Genomic DNA, 24,551 nt, shown 5'->3' on the forward strand with positions numbered 1-24,551 from the left:
TGTAGTGTAAGGACAATTGTAGATATTTTATCTTGCACGCTTTATTTTACTCTGTATATTCTATCTTGTAGCTCTAATTTGAAGGTTTTATTTAATAAGTTTTATTCAGTCTGGAATAGTGATCTGAAATAAAGAATTTGAAATTTGAAATCTGAATATTGTAACTATTGCGCAGCTGCACTGTTAAAAAAAAATTTGCACAGCTGTGATTGATCAGTGTATTTATGAAGCTTGAATATGGTTCTCTGCTACTGCCTTACTTCAGGTTAAAAGAAAATTCAGAGGCAACTAGTATATATTATTCATCTCTTCCAGAAGTTACATCAAATGTTGCTTTAATTTAGTATGCTATTCTAAAAAGTTTATTTAACAAACAAGTACTTCTCCTCAAAAAAAATAGGATAATTTCTAATCTGAAACAATGTTTATCTTGCTTAATTTTATTGTAGTGTTCCCTTCTTTTTTCCAAGTGTAAAAAAATTACCAAAGCTTGTATCGAGGGCTAACTTTTATAAATTGCAGTAATCTATTTTCCTAATTAAAAATTATATATGAATTGCGCATTAAAATTCTTCACATATAAAGCTGTTTTATCATATCATATCCTATGTTCAAACTGGAAGTTGTTCTATTGTGCTGCTGCAGAGGTCTTTCTCAATCCTGCTATATTACAAGTAGTCCTCACTTACTGACTACATCATTTAGCAACCATTCAAAGTTACAACGGTGTAAAAAACCCCAGCTTTATGACCAAGCCTTGCATTTTTGACCGTCACAGTGTCCTGCAGTCACGTGATTGCCATTAGTGTGCTTCCCAACTGGTTTGCGACAAGCAGAGTTAATAGACAATGCAGAAATAAAACTGCAAGGTGCAGTCATTTGATATCTCACTTAATGACCGAATGGGAAGTGATGTCGTAAGTCAGTCATGGTCGTGTGATTTTTCTGCTTAGTGACCACAACACTTAGTGATGGAGTTGCTGGTCCCAATTGTGGTTGCTAGTGAGGACTACCTGTAAAGCCATTGCACTGTAGAGGTTAAGGCAGTGGGCTTTTATTGAAGTAACCCAGGTTTATCCTATTTGAGTACAAAACCTATTGGGCAATCACACTCCCTCTCTTTCTCCCAGCCTGGTTGTTAAGATAAAAATGAAGTGAAACTTTTATGAACCCCACCTAGCACTCAAAAAAAAAGGGGAGATATAAATTCAATAATAATGAAAAAATAGTAACCAGAGATATTGGCCAAGGCTTCCCACACCTGGTACCCTCCAGAGATATTAGACCTCAGTTCTAGTTATCTGCTGTCAGATGAACTGATCCTGTGGGCTGGGAATGCTGAATGTTGCATTAACATATTGCACAACTTCACATTCAGGAAAACTATGTCAGAGTTGGAAACTGAACATTTACGAAGGCAAAGCACAAAATCACATGGTATGTAAACCATGTGGTTTACCCCAGCTTAGTAGGCCATATCTAGGATCCTCCCCAGATAAAGGGAAAGATATTTATTTCTCAATAAATTTGCATTTTATTCCAAATAGTTATTCAAAGTACTTTAGGGCTCAGTATTAAAACAACTGAATACATCATACAATGAAATATGTATGAGGCCAAGGCATTAGGTTTTTTAAGAAACTGTATGAAAATAGAATAATTTAAGCATTATCTAGTAATAGGGTTTAATTTAAGAAAACACAAAGGAGCTACATTCTGTTTGCTATTAAACAGTATAGAGATTTTCAGCTAGGGAAATTTTTAACACACAGTGGTTTGCCAAGCAGAGTATCTCTTATACTCAGACTTTGAGACAATTGTATTTAAAATGTATTTCTTAATTAAGACTGATTAATGAACAAGTTTCCAAGAATTTGTGTATGTATATGTTGCTTTCTATGAGTACTCACTGTGAGTTTTTGAATCTTTCCTTCTAGGGAAGAGTGGAGACCCACATGCTGAAAAAGTGAAGGCCTGAAGCGTATTCTGAGATTTGATTTCTGGCGATCACAATGTTTCTTAAAAGAAAATGGGGGAAAATCTTTTTTAGCATAAAACACATCATCGTTATACATGGCTTAAAAACTGGTGATGTGGACCATTTATTGCATTCTTATCTAGTTTTTATTTAGCAGACATGATTTCATTCAGAATAAAAATAACATATTCCCACCACTACAAAAATTTTCACTACAAAAGGAACTTTGCTAAGCAATTGCATGGGAAGTAGTGAACAGTTTATCACTCATCTCTCACAGCTGCTAGGATTTCCAAACGCCAATTCTGAAAAAAAAAAATTCTCTAACCCTAGCTTTCTACTTCTGCACTTTGCAATATCACCCTGCTGTTTAAAGTACCCAGTGCACTTAATTAAAATCAAAAATAAAAATGTCATGTCTAATATAATAATATATTATTAGACATTATTCTTATTGTTATGATTTGGTCTGAAAACTCTAATTGGATAAATCAATCCACATTCCTAAGATTTGATTTTGCTATGTAATATCATATTTTAGTATAATTTAAACTATTTTATCTATTGTTGTCTTCTCCTTTCAATAATTTCTTCACATTGCGATATATATCTTACATAAGATTTGCTTCCATATCTCATTTCTCTTTCATCAGAGAAAGCACTTCATTTTGAAGGCCATGAAATAAAATTCATTATAAGATATAGGTCCTAGGCAAGTAGGGTGGTACAGCCAACATTTCTACACATGAACTTTGCAGCCATACAAAAAACCATTCCTGACCTCCAAGACCTCATGACGCTGCCTGTGTTTGACAGCTGAACATATCTATTTTAGGTTAAAGAGCAACCCAAAGGTAGACAATGGAAAATCATTTCTGTACTCTGGCTAAGAAAATGGCATGAACTTATTAATGGAAGTCTCTAGGAGCTGTTGTCAATGTGAAGTCAATTTTATCCTTTATCTGTGGCATACCCCGCTCTGCAGAAGCATCTGTCTTGCTTTTTGCAATGGAGAAACTCTGCAGGATTCGTAAGTAACCATTTCCCCATTGAAGGGGACTCTTGCCTCACCTCTCCTTCCAGCTTCTGAGCTCCAGTTGCTCTCTGGATCATTTAAAAGGAATTCTGGCTTGATTTTTCAGAAGTGGAATTGAGAACACTTCTGTTCCATGCCCCTACTCCCTTGCTACTGCGGCTGTCAGGACTATCAGCAGCACTTTCCTACAGAAGTGCAAGCAAAGGAAGGAGCAAGGAAGGCAGAGACAGAGTCAGCAGTGAAAAAGGAGAAGAACTGCCTCTCCATTCCTGCTCCTCACTTCAGCAGCAGCAGCAGCAGCAGCAGCTAACCACTGCTCCACACAAGGTCAATCACTCTGTCAGCCTTGTTAGAGACACATAGTGCTAGAGGAACACCAAGAGGAAGTGGTTTTCCTAATGACATATTCCCCTCCTGTCCTGGAAGACAGACAGAAGAAGAGCGCATTGCCTGGGGTGTGGGGAAGAACCTATGCCACTTCCAAGAGAATCACACAGCCCAACATGCAAAGCAGTTATATTTGTAATTATGAGAACTGTGCAGATTCTTTGCTGACTGGTTTTTCTGTTACACAGAGCAAAATGTTATGTTAATTAGGCATCCTCAACACGGGTAAATACTTCAACTGTTGCAGCTTTCAGTCTACAGGCTGCGAAGCATGATGGTAGCAGGGAGTCTACATTTGGAAAACAGGGTGGAATACCTTCACACAAATGCATGTTTATCCCAAAGAAGATTCATGGGAATCTCCCTCCCTGCCTGCCCCCCCCCCCGCCAATCTCTATAGCATGCCAAAGAAAATGGCATATTTTAGAATATGCCATACATCCTGGCAGCTTTGTTTTCAGCAATGTGCAACTGATAGGCAGGACGGGGGGACGGGGCTGTTCAAACTGCAGCTGCAGGTTATTCTCTGCTTGCCATCTGCTGAGGCACAGTTGGAGAAGTTAAAATATTTTAAAGAGATAATCCAGTCTTTATACTACTTGGCCTCCACAGTGTGTGTATAGTAGGGCTGTGCAAAGCTTTCTAAAGGGGTGCTTTGCAAAATGTGCTGGCACAGGTAAAGCATCTCTCTTTGCATTAAGTACTCTACAAGGCTTCAAAGGTTATGGGGTTGTCTCTACAGGTAAGTGCACACAGAGCTGCCTCGCTTTTCTGGCAGTCTGAGAGAGCTGCTGTCTCTGTATGCACATGCAGACAGCCAAAGACGGTTTTTGAAGCAGCCTTGCCAAACCTCCTAGAAGATGCAGCTCCTTCAACATTTCTAAAAAGGGTGCTTCACTTATATTAACATGCTTTTCAAAATGCCTGTCCAAAAGCTTTGCACAGCTCCAAATGATTTCTTCCTGGTAATATCTGGGCTATTCATCATATCTTATTAAACATTCCATAGTACAATAAAAGTTGTTTAGCTACAGAAAACTATAATTTAGAAAAGAGCTGATAAACTATGACTAGGTTTCTTACTATATTTTCTTACAATCATGTTGCATAGGTAGAATTTTCAGAAATATTCAACTCTGAAGCCAACTTACTGCATCTTTCTCAGGATTGCACACTTTCACCCAAAGAATGTGATCCAAGAGCCAGTCAATTGGTTTCTCTTTATAAAACATAAATATGAACTCAACAATGAGTGTAATATCTGGAGACTGGAACATTTTACCTGTAAATAATAAGATGTATCAACAATAATTTAGCACTTTGGAACTTTAATGTGCCATTAAAGAGTATGAAAAAAAAACCCTGATATTCAAATTCTGCACCAGCAAATTAGTGCAAGATGTTATTTTTATATAATGTAGCACAATAAGATAAAGTAAATTTGCACTAGAATGGTTTAGTGTAATAGGTTCATTTAGGCAAAAAGATAGGCTGAAGACACAAGGGGCAAGGAATTTGCTGCCTAGATGCACTGGCTTTCAGACTTTTAATAAAAACTAATACATGTTATGTTTCAATTATCTATACCTTCCAATTTCTTAACAATAAATGCTCTAAATTGTCCCTTTAGAAATAAAAATTCTTGAAATGTGGTGCCAATCAACTGCCTTTCATGCTCTACTCTTTTCTAGCAGAACTAACATTCTTACACCTCTGATACCTCTTCCAGTCTGTTTAAGGCATTTTTTGCACGTGCAGGATTTCTTGGGTGAAGGCGGTCCTCCTCAAACAAGGACTGTTGCACTCATTTCAGCAGAGGTGGAAGTATGAGCATCTGCAGCAGTCACTATTTTTGTCAAAATGCCAAAAGCAGCATCACACCACTTTGACAAAAGTTCTGCCCCTTTCGTATGTACCTGTGGCATCACAACACTCATACGAAAGGGAAAGTTTGCATCATGTTGGTGCAACACTGCTTTTGTCCCTTTTCCCCCCTCTGGAGATTAGACATTTGTCCCCATTAGTCAATTTAAAGGGAGCTGATAGCTGCACACAGTATACCAAAACTGCTAGAAATTATAATGCTCCCACTAATGAAGATTTAGAAAAGTAACACTCTGTTTAAGGAAAGCTAGGTTCTGTCCCTGTATCTTAAAATATACTTTTATCAGTCTAATATTAACGTGCAGTAAAAATAGATTCTCTCTTCAGAAGATGGTTTCAAGGGCAAAATATTGAATCACTGGCCTTGATAAAGGCAGAAATTAGATATTAGGAAAGCCTTTAAAACATTGCTTTTCATTTGTCTTAATCTATATATAAAATTGTTGAGATGACTGAAGTCCATCTAAGTCCTCTACTTCAATTTTAGAACTTACCATATTTAAGAACTGCAGGCATAATTATAACATTATTCTATTTTCTAACACTTGAGTTTTGTTACAAGTTATATGCTATCTACACATAATCTGGTAAGGCATGACACAGGAAATGTTATGACTAATATTTTCATATTAGAAAAGAATCTTGGAAGTTTTTTGTGGGTTGTTAATCTAGCTACCCAGATTTCACAGTGCTTTTCTTTCCTTCTCCTTTTTTTAAAATTGCAAACGGATTGTTTTTTTCTTACCAATGAATCCCAGCTGAGAGAATTCTAGAATCATCCAATCTTCTGATGACAACTGAAGGGCAAAATTTTTTATTGTGCTGAAATAATTCTGCTTGACAACGATGTCATCCTCAAGCTAAGGGAGTCAAGCCAAGCAAGCAAGCAAAACAGAAGAAATGAAATGAGGAATGTGGTTGTGTGTGGGAGCACTAGGCTGACTACATTTCAGATTCAAAGACACATGAGAACCCAGCCATCACTGGGCCTTTCCCTACTGCTGACTTTAAATGTTCTCTGCCCACCCCCTGAATCAGCAGAAACCTATCCCGATGTGAAATTTGCTGACTCTACTGCTGATCCCTATCGTATCTCTACTGCTTCTGTTTCAAACCACTATAATCATCTGAATTCCCTCCAAGAGAATAGGAGACAAAGCTGCCCTTGGACAATATAATAATAAGAGGGAAGATGCTACTTTAACAGTAGTACAGTTATGGCTATCTCACTCATAGGCTATAGGTGTGATGAAGGCAATATCATGGGACCCATTCTCTATTTCTTTATTAATTATTATTTTGATTTACAGTATATGGCCGCCCATCCCAGAATCATGACTCAGGGCTGTTAACAGCAATTAAAAACACCATATAACAACACAACAGTAATACACACATAATTGGCAACTGAGGTAAACAGCCAAAACAGACAACAAACTAATCAAGACAACCATGTTGCAGTTGCTGCCACACATCTGGGTCCCCCAGCTCATTGCTACAAAAGCCTTAGCAAGCCTTACATTTAAAAAGAAGAAGCCTTGATATTTCAATTTTATTTTGATAATTTAGACTGCAACACTATACAGACTCCGAAGGAAGAAAATGAATTAAGTCCCACTGAGCTAAGTGAGACTTACTTTTAAGGAGTTATGCACAGGTTTGTGCTCTTAATCCATGTATTAAATCAGAAAGAAAAACAGAGCAGGATGTGCCAAGTATCTGTCTTGGCTACTTGACTGTAACAATACATCTGTTGTTATTACTGGTCTTGTGTTGGTATCTTATAAGGAGGGTTGGCCTGCCTATCTGTTCATGGTATCCAAACATCTTCTCCTGCCAGTCCACCTCCCCTGCTCTTACTCCAAAACATCCTCAAAATCTGTTTCACAAAGTTGGGAATGGAATGGAAAGGGATTGGGGCCGGTGCTGCAGGAGAGGAGCACAAAGTGCCCTGCACAAAGAACTTCCAGTCACGCAAGATGGGCTTTAACAAGTGGAACTGCAAATTAATCAACGTCAGTGCTTGTCGTTAGTTATCAAACAAACTGGGTCCAAGATAGAAGGCTAAGCCCTAAACACCAAAACATCTATTTGAGAGCACGCATGCCACAGCCAAATATTTCCCAGTGGTGCTCAGATGAATATATACGTCAGACTCTTAGACAACTCTGATAACACTGCAATAAAATCTGTAATCCACCCCAAAAGCAAAACAAAAAGTCATATGCACTTCACCCTCCCATTTTCTAAAAGCCAGAACAACATGCTGCTAAAGGTAAGGGCAACACCCTAAATTACCCCAGGCAACAATTCTCAAGTGCTCACAGAAGATACACCAGTAGTGCCAAACACATACAAGCAATTCCTCTGCAAAACTGCACATACTGTTGGATGCATCATCCCAGTCCACCAAACTGTTTCTTTCATGGTGCAGAATAAAGGATGGATCACCTGGCATCCTATTTTCCATCTTCACTCTGCTGTCCTCATGTACATAAAAGGGTTAAGGCTGGAATAACCAATCTCCACTTCCTTTGGGACTGTCTATGATAATTACTCACCGTATTGTTTCCAGTAGCTCTGGAAGGTCTGCGCCTTTTGAAATTTAGGCAGATATATAGATAATGTAAATTCTTGCCTGTTGTTTGTATCTTTCTTTCTCTCTGCTTTTGCCTGCCTTCCATCCATTTCTGCCAATTAAATGTTTTTGCTATTTCCTGATGTTTAATAAATAAAGGTCAAGCTATATTTTTGGCTAGTTGGGCTGAGTGGTGTGTGTACTTGCTCTCATCTAGATAGAGAGATTGACTGGGAGTGTGGTGGGTGAAAACTGAGCTGGAAATGACCCACAGAAATTTTCACATACAAATGCTCAGCAACATGGACAAACAACTCCACCCAACAGTAAACATCATGCAGAATCCTACTCAGAACCCAGTCACCATTGTAAGAAAAACTTTTTTCATTTCCTTCCTTCTTGTTAAAATCTGTCTGAGCATATAGCTGGAAAAGAAAGCACTAGTTCCCAATAATACTGTTTTGCTCCACTCCTCTCCTCAGATGCTTCTGACCCCAGGTGATCTCAAAGGTATTCTGGGAAAAGAAGAGGAAGAAAGCAAGATACAGAGAATCTTGCTTTCTCCCTTAAGTGCCCAGGAGCATCTAGACCAAAGGCACCAGTACTTGTACAACACTATCTTGTGGGACAGGACCATTGTAAGTTCTTGTTTTATTATGAGATGGCTACCACATCTTTCAAAAAGAAGGATGGAATACTAAAAGCAGTCAAGGAGCAGTCTCTCTCTTCCCTCCATGCAATTCTGGGCTTTACATGAAGACAAGTACACCCACTCCTCATTTAGTGACCGAGTTATGTTCCAATGACCAGATTGTTAAGCAAAATGGTTGCTAAGTGAACAAATGAGAGAGAGAGAGAAACATTGCAAACATCACTGGTTGGTGTTGTCTTATTTAACGTTCTTGTACAGCTACGCCAGGGTTAGTCTCACTCCTGTGTGTTTTGATGTCAAGCGAAGAAAATTTGGTCATAAATGTACGCATTGGTCAGAAAATGAACTTTTTATTACTGTCATATTTGCGAATGGTCGCTAACCGAGGTAGTTGCTAAACAAGGGGTGGGTATATACCAGGGCCAGCTTTATACAGTTACGTGGCACTTTGGATTCAAAGGCAAATCGGAGCATTAGAACATGCAGAGAGATGCTTGTCTGTGATTAACTAAACCAACCTGTGTCTTTTTCTAGGGCAAAGTGGAGCACCCCATACATCCCAAACCCATTTTTTTCCTTTGAATCCAAAGCATGGCAAAGCCCTACAATTTAATATTCCTGCAGGACAACTGAGTGAAGAATAACCTATAGCTAGGGTGTCTTTTGGTGTGAAAAGATTAGATTTGTGGGTCAGATTTTGGATATATCTTCTATTGCCAAGTCATGGATTGATAAATAGAATCATCCTACAGACTCTTTTGGTTCTCTGTACTTGCCTGACTTCTTCAAATAACAATCAGTCTGAGGACATTAACTCTTTATGAAAGTAAATTTGGATTTTCAGTGATATAAAAATCAGAGGTATAAAGTAACTCTGCTGTTCCATAATTTGTCTAAGATTTTGCCTCTAATCCCTGTTCAAGCAAAAAAAAAAAACCCCAACACAACTGCTTGGTGGACTAAATTAGTTTTGCTTAATTACTGTTAGCTGTTTTGGGGCTGAAAATCTAAACATGTGTGTATCTATAACTATGGTCTTATTGCAGCCATGTCTGGTAGGCCAAAAGAAATTTACAAAACAATAACAGTTTGACAATAATGGATGCTTCTGAAGTTGAAAACACTACATGGGCTTCATCCATAAGAAGCCTATGGCCCTTTTAAAATTTCAAATAATTACAAAAAGGCACTTTTAATTTTAAATTAAAATTTTAAATAAACCTATTTCTTTATCTTCCATTATTTTTCATTAGTTTATTGAAATATTTCACTATAATAGCTAATTTATTTATATTTTATATAAAATTTTTATATTTTTATAAAACAATAAAATATTACAACTTACTAGTATTATAATAAACATTATTAGGCCTAAAGGGCAATTTGATAAATAACTATGTTATGAAATATTCAGTATGCCATGTTCATTGTTATACATTTTAAAACACATTTTGGATATTTGCTTTTATAATTCAGAATATAAAAGCAATTTACCTGAATGTAGTAAACACCCTTTTTCTGTGCATACATCATAAGAAAACAGTAATCCAGATTTTGCTTTGTTCGCCATCTAAAATTAAATATTTCATTTTATTGATTTTGCATGTGAGCAGGCAGACAAAACATAGGCTGACTTGATGCTGACTTGACGCATAAACACGGATTTTAGTGTTTATTTTAGCAATGAATGAACACAGATAATCCCTCTGTCTCCCACACCCACACAGATTCCCAAGAATCTCACCATCAACCACTTCCCTGGAACATTACAGGAAGTCTATCAGTGGACAGAAGTTCCTTTTGAATTTCCTTTCCTTTTATAGCTTCCTACATGCCTTTTCTTGGGAAAATCTGCTCTGCTGGTTTGGGGGACTGTCCAACATAATGCCATCAGTGAAAAGTTGTTTTCTACCCTCCTTCCTCTAGCACAGGAGGCTTTGCTGGACTTTAGTTCCCTTTGCCAATAGAAGGGCAACTTTGGACAACGTCCTTCAAAAGTACTGCAGATCCTGTTCATGGTTCTCCTATGTCATATTTAGTTTGGTTTGGTATGTATCTAATATCAAAAAAGTGTACCCCTATATCCTAATCAGTAGCACAATGGTTCTGTTTAAAATCTGCCCCAAGTCCTAGCAGACATTACTGAAGAAACATGTGCTTCTAGTGCTAGAATTGCAGAGACAATAGCCATTATAGAATGTTTTTCTAGCCATTATTTAATCCAAAATATATTCTGCTATATCTGCTTAGTCACCAAATACCACAGTAGCAGCTCAAAAAAGTTCCAGATCCAATGAAAATAAACACAATGCCAAGCTAAGATTTGCACACCCAAAAAAAGGCTACAACAGCAAAACTTACAACATTATCATGAAAAAGATAAAAGATCAGATGTAAGTGTGGAAAAAAACCTTCTCAATTATTTTTCCCCAAGACTCAACAAGAGGTCATGTTTGAAGATAAATATTCCTGAAGAATAACGTAAGCTATTTCCTCAAGAACGTGCCCTCCATATATGGGCAGTTTTACATTCCCTAACCAACTTGGCCAATGGTTGAGGACTGTGGAAATGGTAGTTCCTGCATATCTGAAGGAAAGAAACTGGATACAAAACATGCAATGTAGATACTCAGCAGCCTGATTCTGGGCCTAGTGTTCCCCATATTCTCAAATCCAATATACAAGTTAACAGTACCCTAGACTATCTCTGTTAAGATTGTGATGACCAAAGTCGTTTCTCACCTGCAAGAAAAAAATCCTTACCTGACTCTTTCTTTTGAATCTCCAAATGTCTCTTTCAGGTTTTTCATGTCAGGATAGTAGAATGCAGGGGGAGCTATTATTTCCACTAAACCAGAACGAATTTCTGTAGAAAACCTGGGGTCAGAAAAGTCAGCTTTGTTATTTTATATTCAAGTAAGCACTATACTTCAAACATCTAATGTGTTAAATGTTGGACTTGGGTTCAACTTTCTAGTCAGCCATGAAACAAAATGGGGAGCACTGGGCAATTTAATATATTCTACTCCAACTGCTGATGTCAACCTACGTATAAAACTGTCAGTACTGCCTGGGGCCAAAGTTGAATGAAGTGGCTTCTATGTTCACCAAGCCCTTTGATATTTCCCTCCCATAAGAGGTCTCAATCTTCCTTGAAAAACAGTTTTGAGGTTGGAAATTCTATATCTATAGAATTAATACAGCATATTGCCTGAAAGCACTTGCAATTATCAATGGAATAGTCTATAGAAATAGATACGTATTTTACAAACTAACCAATATTAACTTAAGTACTTAGGCAGTCTCTTTTATACTTTAGCACTAACATAAAACCTTTAATGTGGATATCATGCAATGTTTATTTCATGTGGATGTAACCTATTCATGACTGCCTGAATCTTATACTGTCATTCCATTTGCTGTTTTAGAAGGGAAGTTATTTCAGTGTTCAAGGTAGCTATTTAACTGTTTGATGTAATGTATTACACAAGCACATGTAGAAATTTCACTTTTGAATTCTAGGTTGTATAGTAAAAAGCAGATAACCCAAAATATTTCAGGGGTAACTTATATAAATTGAACTTACTCTTTTTCGAGGTTTGCTACAACACCATTTATATAATCAAGATCTGTCTAGAAAAAAAGGAAAGAACATTTTTACACATAGTATGATTAGTTTGACAACTGCATAGTTTGTACACCCATTTTTGCTCTTCAAGTAGGAGCAGAAATACCAATGCTTATTTTTCAACCAAAAGGCTAGCATGACATTGAACTCCCAAATGTATTCATTCATTAACACATACCATACCAAAGGGTTATTTTCTTGTCATAGATAATGGCCAGCAGAACATTCAGTTCAATTCAACAATCAGCCTTTATACATTTAGCATGTTTACAGTACTTTTAATTAAGCAATGCCAGTGTTAGAGCCATGAGGTCAAACAGCACCTGAATGGAAACACAATACCCATGCTTCACCTCAATTGTGATATTTTAAAGCACAGTTTTTCTTGGCAAAATCGAAATCAAGATAGTTAGAAAAAGTGTCTTTCCTCCGATTCCATGTGTTCGATTGAGAAAAGCAGCCATTTAAAGAGAGGTCCTTCATTCACAATACACAATAGGCACATATATTTTGGGTACTGTACCTGAAACGGAACACAGAAAAGCATTGCAAAGAGTGCAGGGCCTCTCCACATGCACAGTCTGTGCTGCTCCCAGCTCCGAATTGTCCTTCCCCATGATGTCTGCTTATTTTGATTATGGGATGGCTTATCTCTGCCTTTATACTGAAACTGAAGCAAAACTGGAGCAGGGGTGGGGGGTGGGAATTGCAACGCTGGGGCTCATGGGTGGCCTGTTTTTCTCTTGCCTTTGTTTGCACTTAGCTGTGCCTCCCAACTCCTACACCAGTGTTGTCCAAACTTGGCCACTTTAAGATGAGTGGACTTCAACTCCCAGAATTCCCCAGCCAGCCATGCTGGCTGGGGAATTCTGGGAGTTGGAGTCCACTCATCTTAAAGTGGCCAAGTTTGGACAACACTGTCCTACACACAAGCAGAGCAATCACTGCATTCCAACTATGTCAAGAACCCAGGCAGCCCAATTAAAATCCTTCTAGTTAGCTTTATCATCTCTGTGAAAAAAATGAGCCTGGCATGATTTCTTCTGTATGCATAAGTAGCATACATGGCACAATTGCCTCATCCAATCCCAGTCTCTGGGTTCAAGCTCACTATTTGTTTCTCTACCACCAGGTACACACAGAGAGGAGTTCTATACAGCAATCTGCAATCATGGCTAGAGCTACTGTGAAAAGTACCAGACTGTAAAAATGCCATTAAGATATCCTCCCAGCATCTTGGCCAGCTGAGATTTTTAAACAGAAACATGAGATATGTAGGTATGTATGTTTTTATTTATTTAACAAATTTATATGGCTGCCCAACTCACACACAGTGACTCCAGGCAGCTTACAGAAATCAGACCCCAAATACAAAACCCACTACCCCACCCCACCCCCCTGGTGACAACAACACATTCAAACTAGCCATTTGATGGGGTCCGTATCAACCTGGGATCCCCAGCCTTGCTGGCAAAACCATCTCTTCAGGCCTTTCAGAAGAGTAGCAAGGTGGGGGCCAGTCTTATCTCCAGGGATATGATGTTCCATGGGGGAGCCATCACGGAGAAGACCCTTTTTCTCGGTCCCACCAGATGAACCTCCTTAATGGGGGGGCATAACATACCCTGTTGCACAAAGGCCCTCCTGGCCATGACTGCCACCTGCTCCTCAAGCAGCTAGGTTAGTACTTAAATGTGGGAACTCTGGGAATATCAGGATAAAAGCTAAACTAAGATATATATATATAAAAAAAAAGCCTGAATGAAGTCAATAGCAAATCACTTCTATACTTGTTGCCAAGTAAACTACATGGACATATCCATAAAATCACCAGGAGCCTGACTTAAAGAATTAACTCAAAAGTAACCAACTGCAGCAATGCTATTTCCTAGATGTACAAAGATAATGAGAGAATATTATGATGGCAAGAAGAAGTGATTCAACCAAAGACTGATTTTTCAAAACTTTGAGAAAAAAAAGCGTTGCTTTATGAAATTTTTTTTTCTCCAATCAAATTATTTCATTTTTCAGAATATTCATTTAGAGGTAAACATCATAATTTACTTATTCTGATTAACCATTCAGATTCACCTCTTTCCTTCTGAAATTATGAATCTGCTTTAAGTAAGAGTATTTGGGTTTTGAAAGGCATTATTATTTATTTTGGTACAAAGTATCCATTTCAATTCGAGCAGCTCACTAAAATAAACATTACTTGCTATTTAGGGCCAGCATTTTTATATTTCCATTTTCTTAATATCAGGATTTGCAGGTTTATTTTGCAGGCACTAAGATATGTTGAGATCTATTTGGATCAATTGATTAAATATTCAGAGTCCTTCAAAAAAAATCCAAGCATGTCAACATTATATTGTTCATGCTAAAACAGGTGTTTTGAAAATGCAACGCCCATAAGCCATCATGCTGTCCTTTGTAAAAAAAAAAAAAAAAAGGAAAGGAAAGGAAAGGAAAGGAAAGGAAAGGAAAGGAAAGGAAAGGAAAGGAAAGGAAAGGAAAGGAAAGGAAAGGAATCTATACAGCTAAACAAATAAAATCAAACCCAATTCAATTTAAATATATCTCTCCATATAAAGAAACTGGCTTAACAAAAAAGTTTTGAAGGCCAATAATCCAGTGTATTTGTTCTAAGCAATTCATAAACAGCAAATGTTTCAGTTCACCACTCACTTGATATGATTCTGGTTTGTTGGGCCAGAAAGGAAAATTGGAATACCCTAACAACTACTCTATAACTTCAAACCGAGCAGTTTCCATAGAAGGCATGAGTTAGATCCAGAAAGAAGCAGACAGAAACAAACTTTCCTGCCATTTCTATCCCAGCCACAACCCAAAGCTCACCAAAATGTTGTTTCAGAAACACAAACCACAAAGGGGAAAAACATGCTGCACATTAGAAGCGGGCACAGGATGCCTAGCGTCTTAATCTTACACACATGGAATTCTACCCTTTTTAATACGCTGTTCAGAAGCAGACTGCATGAGATACATAACTCCTGAATGAAGTTCAGAGCTACTCCAGGCTCAATGCCAGTAATAGCTTCCGTTATTAAACACACACAAATTATTATAACAGCCCAGCCTTGTTTCTGCAGAACTGGCTGCCTTTAGCAAACAGAATATATTTTCCCCTAATGGTAAAACACTCAACAGTACTCATTTTGTGCAATTCAAGCCCTTTCACAAAGAAGTACATGTATATTTTTAATGAAGCTTACCTAAGCAATCTCCCTTACGCGTCACAGTTACGACTCTACCATACCCTTAAAAGTCATTCCACACCAAAAGACATCAAATTTGTGCAGTTCGTCTAGAATTCATCTGGATGCCATTAAAAGCCTTACTGTATATTTTGACAACAGAAACAGATCTGAGGACATTTTCATTTTTTGCGTGAAATCCCACAAATCTTATGCCTCAAACAGCTGCACTTAATAATGATTTGCTACTGTCACCCCATTTTCTCAATTCTTTCAACCACATCTCCTCTGCAATATACTGCTGCAAAGAAAAACATTATAGTTTTGTTCGGACACTATACAGAAACAGACAATTCTTAGAATATGATCTGTGCACTCTTATCTGTGAAATAAGACCCTTTGAACTAACTGGATTATTTTACTTTCTCTAGTCTAAACTGAACTTCATGTAGCATGCTACTGATGATTCACTGCTAACTTTTATCTTCAGTCTAAATGTAATATATGCTCCAAAGTTAAATCTGCAATGAGAACAGAATATATATAGCGCTCACTACTTGTGAATGAATGTTCATGTCAACATTAAGAAAACTTTCCAGCTGATAAAAACAGCACTCTAATCACCCCTCAGTATCACAGATTTCTATTCTTAACTTTTGGGATACATTGTATTTCAATACATCCCAAAAGTTAAGAATAGAAATCTGCTACTAGATTTATGTTGATCTGAATGATCCTGCAATAATGATAAAGTTTGGCAATTCTGAAAATTAATTTAACCATAATTTCTAGATTGTATTCTTTCTTCAGAAATAATCCTGGAATTAGTCTTAATTCATTTCAGCAAAGCACGTTCACATTTATTTGTATTCATTTGTCTTGTCATCAATTGGCTAATACCGATTATACAATTTAGTAGTCAAAACATTAGCTGCTTGCTTAAAGATCCCATTCAAGTACCATAAGGAAGACAAGCAATTTATTTTTATTTCCTGTGGAGGGAGAAAAGTTTTCTTAGTGCAAAACCTGTGATAGCTCAGGACAAAGCAGTTATTTTTACTGCTTGTTCTCAGCAAGTTTGAAGTTTGATCAAGACTTGAGCAGGACACAAGTTTCAATATGTCATAGGTTATCTTAAAACTGTTTTTGAGGGAGTTGAGAGTGGAAATAATGGCTGTGTGAAAGTGATAAACAAGGACACAAGAAACATACCTACATGTTACCTGTGGGATGGGCATATTCCAGGTTTGGATGTTATAGTTTTCTCTATTAAAACTCAAAGTTCTATCAACTAAAGCCAGATGAAAAAATTATGCAGTTAGAAAGGACTGAACCTGGGAATTTGCACTGAGTGCTTGAACCAAATGGATCTCATTATCTTCTTATCTACAGAAATCCGATCCTAGTTATCCTTCACAAGCATTTCATCTCAATGTTGGGGGCAAAAATAGAAATAATTTGTTGTATCCATTGTTTAAAAAATGATTCCAATATATTCAGATAATCCAAGATCTACAAGTAAAATCTTAATCTGCCTTCTACCCTTCACCCCCAATCCCACATTACATCTAAGAGATAAACCTTAGAACAGCCTGAAAATATATACAGTGCATTTAGAAAGTATTCAGACCCCCTTCACTTTTTTCAATTTTGTTATGTTGCAGCCTGATACTACAATCATCCAAATTCATTTTTTTCTCATTAATCTACACTCAGTACCCCATAATGACAAAGTGAAAACAGAATTTTAGAAATGTCTATAAATCTATTAAAAAGAAAAAACTGAAATATCACATTGGCATAAGTATTCAGACCCTTTGCAACAACACTTGAAATTTAGCTCAGGTGTCTCGCATTTCTTTTGATAATTGCTGAGCTGTTTCTACACCTTGACTGAAGTCCACCTGTGGTAAATTAAATTGATTGGACATGATTTGGAAAGGCACACACCTCTCTGTAGAAGGCGTCACAGCAGACAATGCATACTGTGCCAGAGCAAAAGCCATGAGGTCAAAGGAACTGCCTGCAGAGCTCAGAGACAGGATTATTGCAAGGCACAGATCTGGGGAAGGCTACAAAAGAATTTCTGCTGCACTAAAGGTTCCCAAGAACACAGTGGACTCCATAATTCTCAAATGGAAGAAGTTTGGCACAACCAGGACTCTTCCAAGAGCTGTTCACCTGGCCAAACTGAGCAATCGGGGGAGAAGAGCCTTGGTAAGAGAGGTGACCAAGAACCCAATGGTCCCTCTGACTGAGCTCCAGAGATCCTGTGTGGAGATGGGACAAAGTTCTAGAAGGACAACCATCATTGCAGCCCTCTACCAATCTGGGCTTTATGGCAGAGTGGCTAGACAGAAGCTTCTCCTCAGTGCAAAACACATGAAAGCCTGCTTGGAGTTTGCAAAAAAGCACCTGGAGGACTCTCAGACTCTTAGAGAACAAGATTCTCTGGTCTGATGAAACCAAGATTGAACTGTTTGGCCTCAATTCTAAATGTTACGTCTGGAGGAAACCAGGCACCGCTCATCACCTGCCCAATACCATCCCAACAGTGAAGCATGGTGGTGGCAGCATCATGCTGTGGGGGTGTTTTTCAGCAGCAGGGACTAGGAGACTGGTCAGGGTTGAGGGAAACCTGAATGGAGCAAAGTACAGAGATATCCTCAATGAAAACCTGTTCCACAGCACTCAGGACCTCAGACTGGGCCGAAGGTTCACTTTCCAGCATGACAACGATCCTAAGCACACAGCCAAAACAACACAGGAATGGCTTAGGGACAACTCTGAACCTCCTAGAGTGGCCCAGCCAGAGCTCTGACTTGAACCCTATTGGACATCTCTGGAGAGACTGAAAATGGCTGTCCACTGACAGTCCCCATCCAACCTGATTGAGTGTGAGAGGATTTGCAAAGAAGAATGGCAGAAAATCCCCCAATCCAGGTGTGCAAAGCTTGTCACGTCATACCAAAAAAGACTTGAGGCTGTAATTGCTGCCAAAGGTGCTTCAACAAAGTACTGAGTAAAGGGTCTGAATACTTAAGTATATGTGATATTTCAGATCTTTCTTTTTAATAAGTTTACAGACATTTCTAAAATTCTGTTTTCACTTTGTCATTATGGGGTACTGAGTGTAGATTAATGAGGAAAAAAAATGAATTTGAACTATTGTATCAGGCTGCAACATAACAAAATTGAAAAAAAGTGAAGGTCTGAATACTTTCTGAATGCACTGCATTTGAGTTTTGAATTTAAAAAAAAAACAACTGTTTAACCTCTACATGAAGTCACTGGGTGAGGTCATCCTATGGTGTGGGGTGAAGTAGCACCAGTATGCTGATGCTACTCAGCTTTACATCTCCACCCCAGGCTGCCCAAGGGATGCTGTGTAGGTTCTGTCTCAGTGCCTGGAGGCTGTGGGGGCCTGGATGGGGCTCAACAGGCTTCAGCTGAACCCAAGCAAGACTGAGTGGCTTTGGATTTTTGGACCTTCTGGTTTTGGGGACCTTCCATCTTTGGTTCTGGATGAGGTGGCACTGCTCCAGATAGACACGGTGCTCAATCTGGGGGTCCTCCTGGACTCATGGCTCCTGCTGAAGGAGCAAGTAGCAGCTGTGGCTAGGAGGGCCTTTGCACAGCTTCAGGTGTGCATCAGTTGCACCCATTCCTGGACTGAGGGGACCCTGCTCACAGTCACTCATGCCCTCCTGACCCCCAGATTGGACTATTGCAACATGCTTTATATGGGGCTGCCCTTGCAGACCATTCAGAAGCTTCAGCTGGTGCAGAATGTGGGGGTGGGGGCAGTTAATAGCATTGGTTTTTCAGCACATGTGACACCACTGCCCCACAAGCTACATTGGCTTCCAGTGTGCTTCCAGATGCAATTCAAGGTGCTGGTAGTTACTTTTAAAGCCTTTAATGGCTTGGGTCTGGGCTACTTATGGGACCATCCCTCCCCAAATGTTTCTATCCATCCCACCCTGTCTGGCAGGAGGGGCAAGTTCCAGGTGCCATCAGCTAAGGAGTGTCGGCTGGTGGGGCCCAGGAGGGGGGCCTTTTCTGCCATGGCAACTACCCTGTGGAATACCATTCCACCTGAGATTACGTTAGCCTGATCCTGCTGGCCTTTTGCAAGGCCTTAAAAACTTGGTTTCGTGCCTGGGTCTGAGACCCTGGAAGTGTGATAGAGACCATCTCCTGGCTTTGTTGACGGTTATTTTATGATGCCTGGCTGCTACAGTATGTGTTTTATTTTATATTATGTATTTTATTTTTTTTTCTATTTTATTTTAAGCCACCCAGAGTCATGTATGTGAGATGGGGAGCTATATAAATCAAATAAATAAATAATATTTGAATTACCTCTCCTATGAAAACGATCATAACACAATCCAATTTCTCCTCTGGCGACAGCTTATCAATCAGCGAGTGAAGAGTTTCAGTAAGGTAAGATTTTACTTTTCTCTTGACAGTTGGAATCCCCATTACTATAGAAACTAAAAACAAATGGAGGAAATCAGTTTCCTTGAACAAGAAAGAAATGGTTTATTGTGCAGCTTTTAAAAATACTCATACAATGTTACTGATTGCCTTTTGGGTTATTCTGCTTTGTTTTCTGTTCCTTTAATATGTAGCCCAAAGCATTTCCAAAATTACAGGTTTAATGAAAACAAGATACATAAAAAAGACCACTGAAAAATATGATAATTTCATGAAGCAGCAGCAGCAGTTAACACCTCAATGCTTTAGTCTCTCTTTGGTAAAAAAAAAAAAATTGATTGATTGATTGATTATTTATTTATTTATTTTCATTCTTTAGAAGCTTGAATGTGGAATTTTACTGCTAGGTTCTCATATTTTAAGTCTGAGGACTAAAAAAGGGTTTATGAGAACTACTGTGCCCGCAGACACCTCCTTTGCTACTGCTATAATGCCCCATCTGACTTCCTTAGAAAGCTTAGGTTTTAATTAGAAAAAATTAAAATGGAAGATGGGACATTGCTGAACAAATCACTAGCCTCAGAAGTCATTTTTATTTCCAGCAGTACCTCTGGGCCTCCCATATACATTTCAAATGGCAGCAATTTGATGCTTTCTTTAGGAGAATAATGTATGTCTGGGAAAAAAAATAGAAGAACATGAGGCAACAGTGGGGAGCATCCTTGGTGTTTATGTGACAGCATGAAACATCTTTATCAGTTTATGGCTTTTTTGCAACTAGTCTTGTCCTCCATGACAACCATTTTGTAGAAGTGCTTATTGTGTGCTCTTAATGTTCCAAATATAGGCAATGCCCCCCAAAGGTGGAAATGCACATTTTGAGTTGTGAGCCTTTATCCATAAATGGCCCCAGAACCCCATCAAACGTTGCCATTGTTCTAACATAAATTTTAATGTGTTAGAAGGAAAATTAAATTAAACCAAGATCAGTTTTGTCCCAACGTCCACCCATTTTCAGTATGTCCTTCAAGACCAAGTGCAATTCTCATACTAAAAAAGGTTGGGCACTTCTGTTTTACACAATCCGTTGTCAATTAAACAATTAAAAATCATTAGTATCACAACCCTGTTTATTCCTCAGATCATCTAATTAAAAGCTATCCTTCCTTCCACAACTCATGCCCAGAGTCTGCTAAAGATTTTAAAATTAACTTTTTTTCCAGCAAGCATATGAGAAACACAGATATCCTTTGCCCATCATTTAAAACAGATTGTATGCATGCACACAGAAATGCATGAACATATGTCTTTCATGCCTAACATGCATTAGAACACAGAAAACTTGCTGCTTCAAAAGAGTGTAAAGCCTGTAAGATGCAATTTCTCACTAAAGCTGATTACGCTATAAAAATAAAATAAGCCATCCAAAATTAAATAAGGAAAACATCACACTCAGTGTATAAAATTAGTAATGTAAGTAAAGCAACCCAATATCATACCTACCCAACAAGGTTGCACAGAATGGGCATGTTCCAGGTTCCTCTCTGAAACAATGCCACCTAATGGGACCTAGGAAATGTGCCTTCTCTGTTCCTGCACCTGCCCTCTGGAATGAGCTCCCCCCAATGTTCAAATTGCTATGAGCTATGAACACCTGGCTTTTTCCTACGCATTGGGCCACAATGGTGGATAAGCCTATCTGTGATGTTTGTATATGTTTTTATTGCCAGCCTCAATTATGTGTTGATTATGTTTTGGGGTTGTTGTTTTTTTTGGTTTTGGTATTTATTTTTGTTGTTGTTTTCTTTTGTACAACACCCAGAGTCACAAATTGTTAGAGGGATTGCCTTATACATTTTTTAAATACAGGTAGTCCTTGTTTAGCAATTACAACTGGGACCAGCAACTCAGTCATTAAGCAAAGTGGTTGCTAAGTGAAATCGCAACTGTGTTTATTATCTTACTTTAGCCTTCCTTTGCTTTACAGACCTGCAAAGGTCGTAAATGCGAGGCTTGGTCACAAAGTTACTTTTCCATCACCATCATAACTGTAAACAGTTGCTAAACGAGGCAGTTGCTGAACAAGGACTACCTGTAAATAAATAAATATACATGGGAAAATACTGCCTTGCAAATACAGGTAGTCCTCAGGTTAAGAACACCTGGTTTAAGGACGACCCATCATTAAGAACAGAGCCTACTGTAACAAAATTTGAGTTAAATACACAATGATTCAAGTTAAATACACAACAGTTCAAGTTAATTACACAATTTTACTTATACAGTATTATACAATAATACTATTCCAGCTTACATACAAATTTGACTTAAGGACAGACCTTGGGAACGGAGCTCGTTCTTAAACTGGGCGCTACCTGTACTCCAAAATTCTAATCAGCATTTTTCAAGAGCGGTGTTCCTTCCTTATTGGTCCATTTTGCAGGACAAACATTCAGTAGTACCCCTTTCTGAAGATGATTTTGTATAGTTATATAAAATATTGGATTTAAGTGTGAGGATTAAATTTTAAGAAGTAACTCCCTGAACCTTGATACTGGAAAAGAGGAATCAAAATAGGAAAAAAGTAACTGACTGAATCCAAGGAGTCAAGAAATGTTCTTTAGGCAAAAAATCTCACCACATTAATCTTATTCCGAAAGACATTTTTGTTTGTTATCTGGACCCGAACCTTAATTTAATCTGTATATGTCTCTGAATAACTGGATGTAACAAGTAGAGATATGTGCCATTCAAAAATAATTAAGAAAAAGTGCTTTGGAATCCACGTGAAACAGGAATTTACCTATCTGCCTTCATTAAAGAAACCAATCCTTTTCATGCTTCTGAAAAATTATTCAGTGCTATAAGGAATCCACTCATTAAAATACAACTCTTAAAGCAGCGATAACTTTTCTCAGGCACATTATATTTTTAGGAATATAATTTCTGAGCAGAAAATATACATTTATCATGATGTCTGAAGTCCTCTATGTATGTTTTCCTACTACATGTTCAATGTCCATTCTAATTACTGAGGAGTCATTTGTTCACATTATTTAAGCCAAGACAAATCAACAACTGAGTAAGAAGATAATCACTGAATCAGGTTAAATATGATATTTTATTAAAACTACTGACTCTGTTGAAATAGTTGTGAAAAACAATCAAGATAAACTAGTCCAATTACTTATTTTGCCTTTAAAGATCTATGAAAGCTACAGCATCCAAATCAGTTAAATTATCTCAAAATTTCATGCATTGTTATTTTTAAAAATTAAGGCAAAAACATGCTGTTTCAAATCCATGGTTTTTATTATACCTTAACATCAAAACAGTAGGATCTGTATGAAACAATAAGTGAAAAGGTTGAAAACAAACTTTTTTTTTAATTTGGATTCAATCTGAATTCTAAGAGATCCCCAACAAAAGAAAATAAGAGTCCTTTCATTTTCTGTTTGTCAGAAGTCATACTGAATCTACTTACAACAGAGTTTATGTACAGTACATCTTTAAGTACATCACACTATCAATCATATTGATCCTGCTAGCTTACCTCCTGTTCGTCCAAGGCCAACATGTACAGAGGGTCGAAGGCTTCCTTCATTTTTCAACAAATGAGGCAAGTGGTAATATATATTTGGCACTTGAAGAGATCTTCTGCTTGTCAGCTCATTTAACAACTTTAATGTTTCGTCTAAAAGCAAACACAGGGGTTACATTTACAAAAGGGTCATGGGTACATTCACTGCTGGCACCTCCTTGAAGAAGCTGCATCTTTTCCTAAGCTCACGCAGTACCAACACATTCCAGGAAAATTCAGACAGTCCCCTACTTACAAACAGGCTACGTTCCAAGAGGCTGTTCATAAGTCCGTTTTGTTCACAAATCCAACAAGCATAACAAACATGTCTTACCTTACATAAGCAGCAGCAATGAGCTTGCAGCAATGGCGTAGGCTTGTCCTTTGGAGTTGAAACGGCACGTTTCTCCACCTTCCTGAAGCAATCCAGTGAACTTTGGGTGGTGGTCTTCCTCTTTTCATAAATGACACTGTAACACTGGATTGCATCATGGACAGCTGCAGACACCTTGGTGAAGCGCTCCACATTAGGATCCTGCACCTCAAACAATGATAGCGCTTTCTCAATCAAGCTGAACCCCTCTGCCATCAGCTTGGTCTGGAACTGCTTCAGTGGTTCGATCTCTTCCTCTTCCTCTTGTTTTCGCTGCTTTTCCAACTACATGAGGTCTTCATTGGAGAGGTCTTCCATGTGTGCAACTAGCAGCTTATCAAAGTCTCCTCCTCCAGGTTGAGCTGGAACTCCTTGCCAAGGGCAACCAAGTTGCTGACAACATCCTGGACTCATTTTTCACTGCCTCAAACCTGCAAAAGCCATGAATGAACTGAGGGCACAGATGTTTCCACACCCCGTTTATGTTTGTAGAGTAACCTTGCACCAGGCTGCATCAATGTTCTTGATAGCCTTTTAGATATCGTAGGACTTCCAAAACTGGTGCAAGGTCATCTGGGAGTCCTGCCTAAACATGTGGTGAAGATAATAGTTTTTGAAGGTTGCTATCACTCCCTGGTCCATCGGCTGCCTAAACACGTGGTGAAGATTTTTTGAAGGTTGCTATCACTTTCTGGTCCGTCGGCTGCAGGAGGGAGGTGGTGTTGGGAGGGAGATATACAACCTTCACATTCAGATGGAAACCATCCAGGTAAGGTGGATGACCTGGGGCATTA

At 38.3% G+C, this 24,551-nt stretch overlaps 1 protein-coding gene across 1 annotated transcript in view; it reads right to left on the reverse strand.

The window, feature by feature from the left end:
• MGAT4A (alpha-1,3-mannosyl-glycoprotein 4-beta-N-acetylglucosaminyltransferase A) overlaps positions 1-24,551 on the reverse strand; it is a 76,600-nt gene that overhangs the window by 15,603 nt on the left and 36,446 nt on the right. The window contains exons 4-11 of the mRNA XM_007428752.3: positions 23,358-23,498; positions 19,727-19,860; positions 12,102-12,148; positions 11,279-11,392; positions 10,010-10,085; positions 6,031-6,145; positions 4,553-4,683; positions 1,911-2,018 (exon numbers count right to left, since the gene is read on the reverse strand). Coding sequence (XP_007428814.1) covers positions 1,911-2,018; positions 4,553-4,683; positions 6,031-6,145; positions 10,010-10,085; positions 11,279-11,392; positions 12,102-12,148; positions 19,727-19,860; positions 23,358-23,498 — 866 coding nt within the window. The remainder of the gene's footprint in view (positions 1-1,910; positions 2,019-4,552; positions 4,684-6,030; positions 6,146-10,009; positions 10,086-11,278; positions 11,393-12,101; positions 12,149-19,726; positions 19,861-23,357; positions 23,499-24,551) is intronic.

The sequence above is a fragment of the Python bivittatus genome, unplaced genomic scaffold, assembly GCF_059951505.1.
Source record: "Python bivittatus isolate LINGU-HERP-01145 unplaced genomic scaffold, Pbiv_v1 ctg000350_np1212, whole genome shotgun sequence".
Classification (NCBI taxonomy): Eukaryota; Metazoa; Chordata; class Lepidosauria; order Squamata; family Pythonidae; genus Python; species Python bivittatus.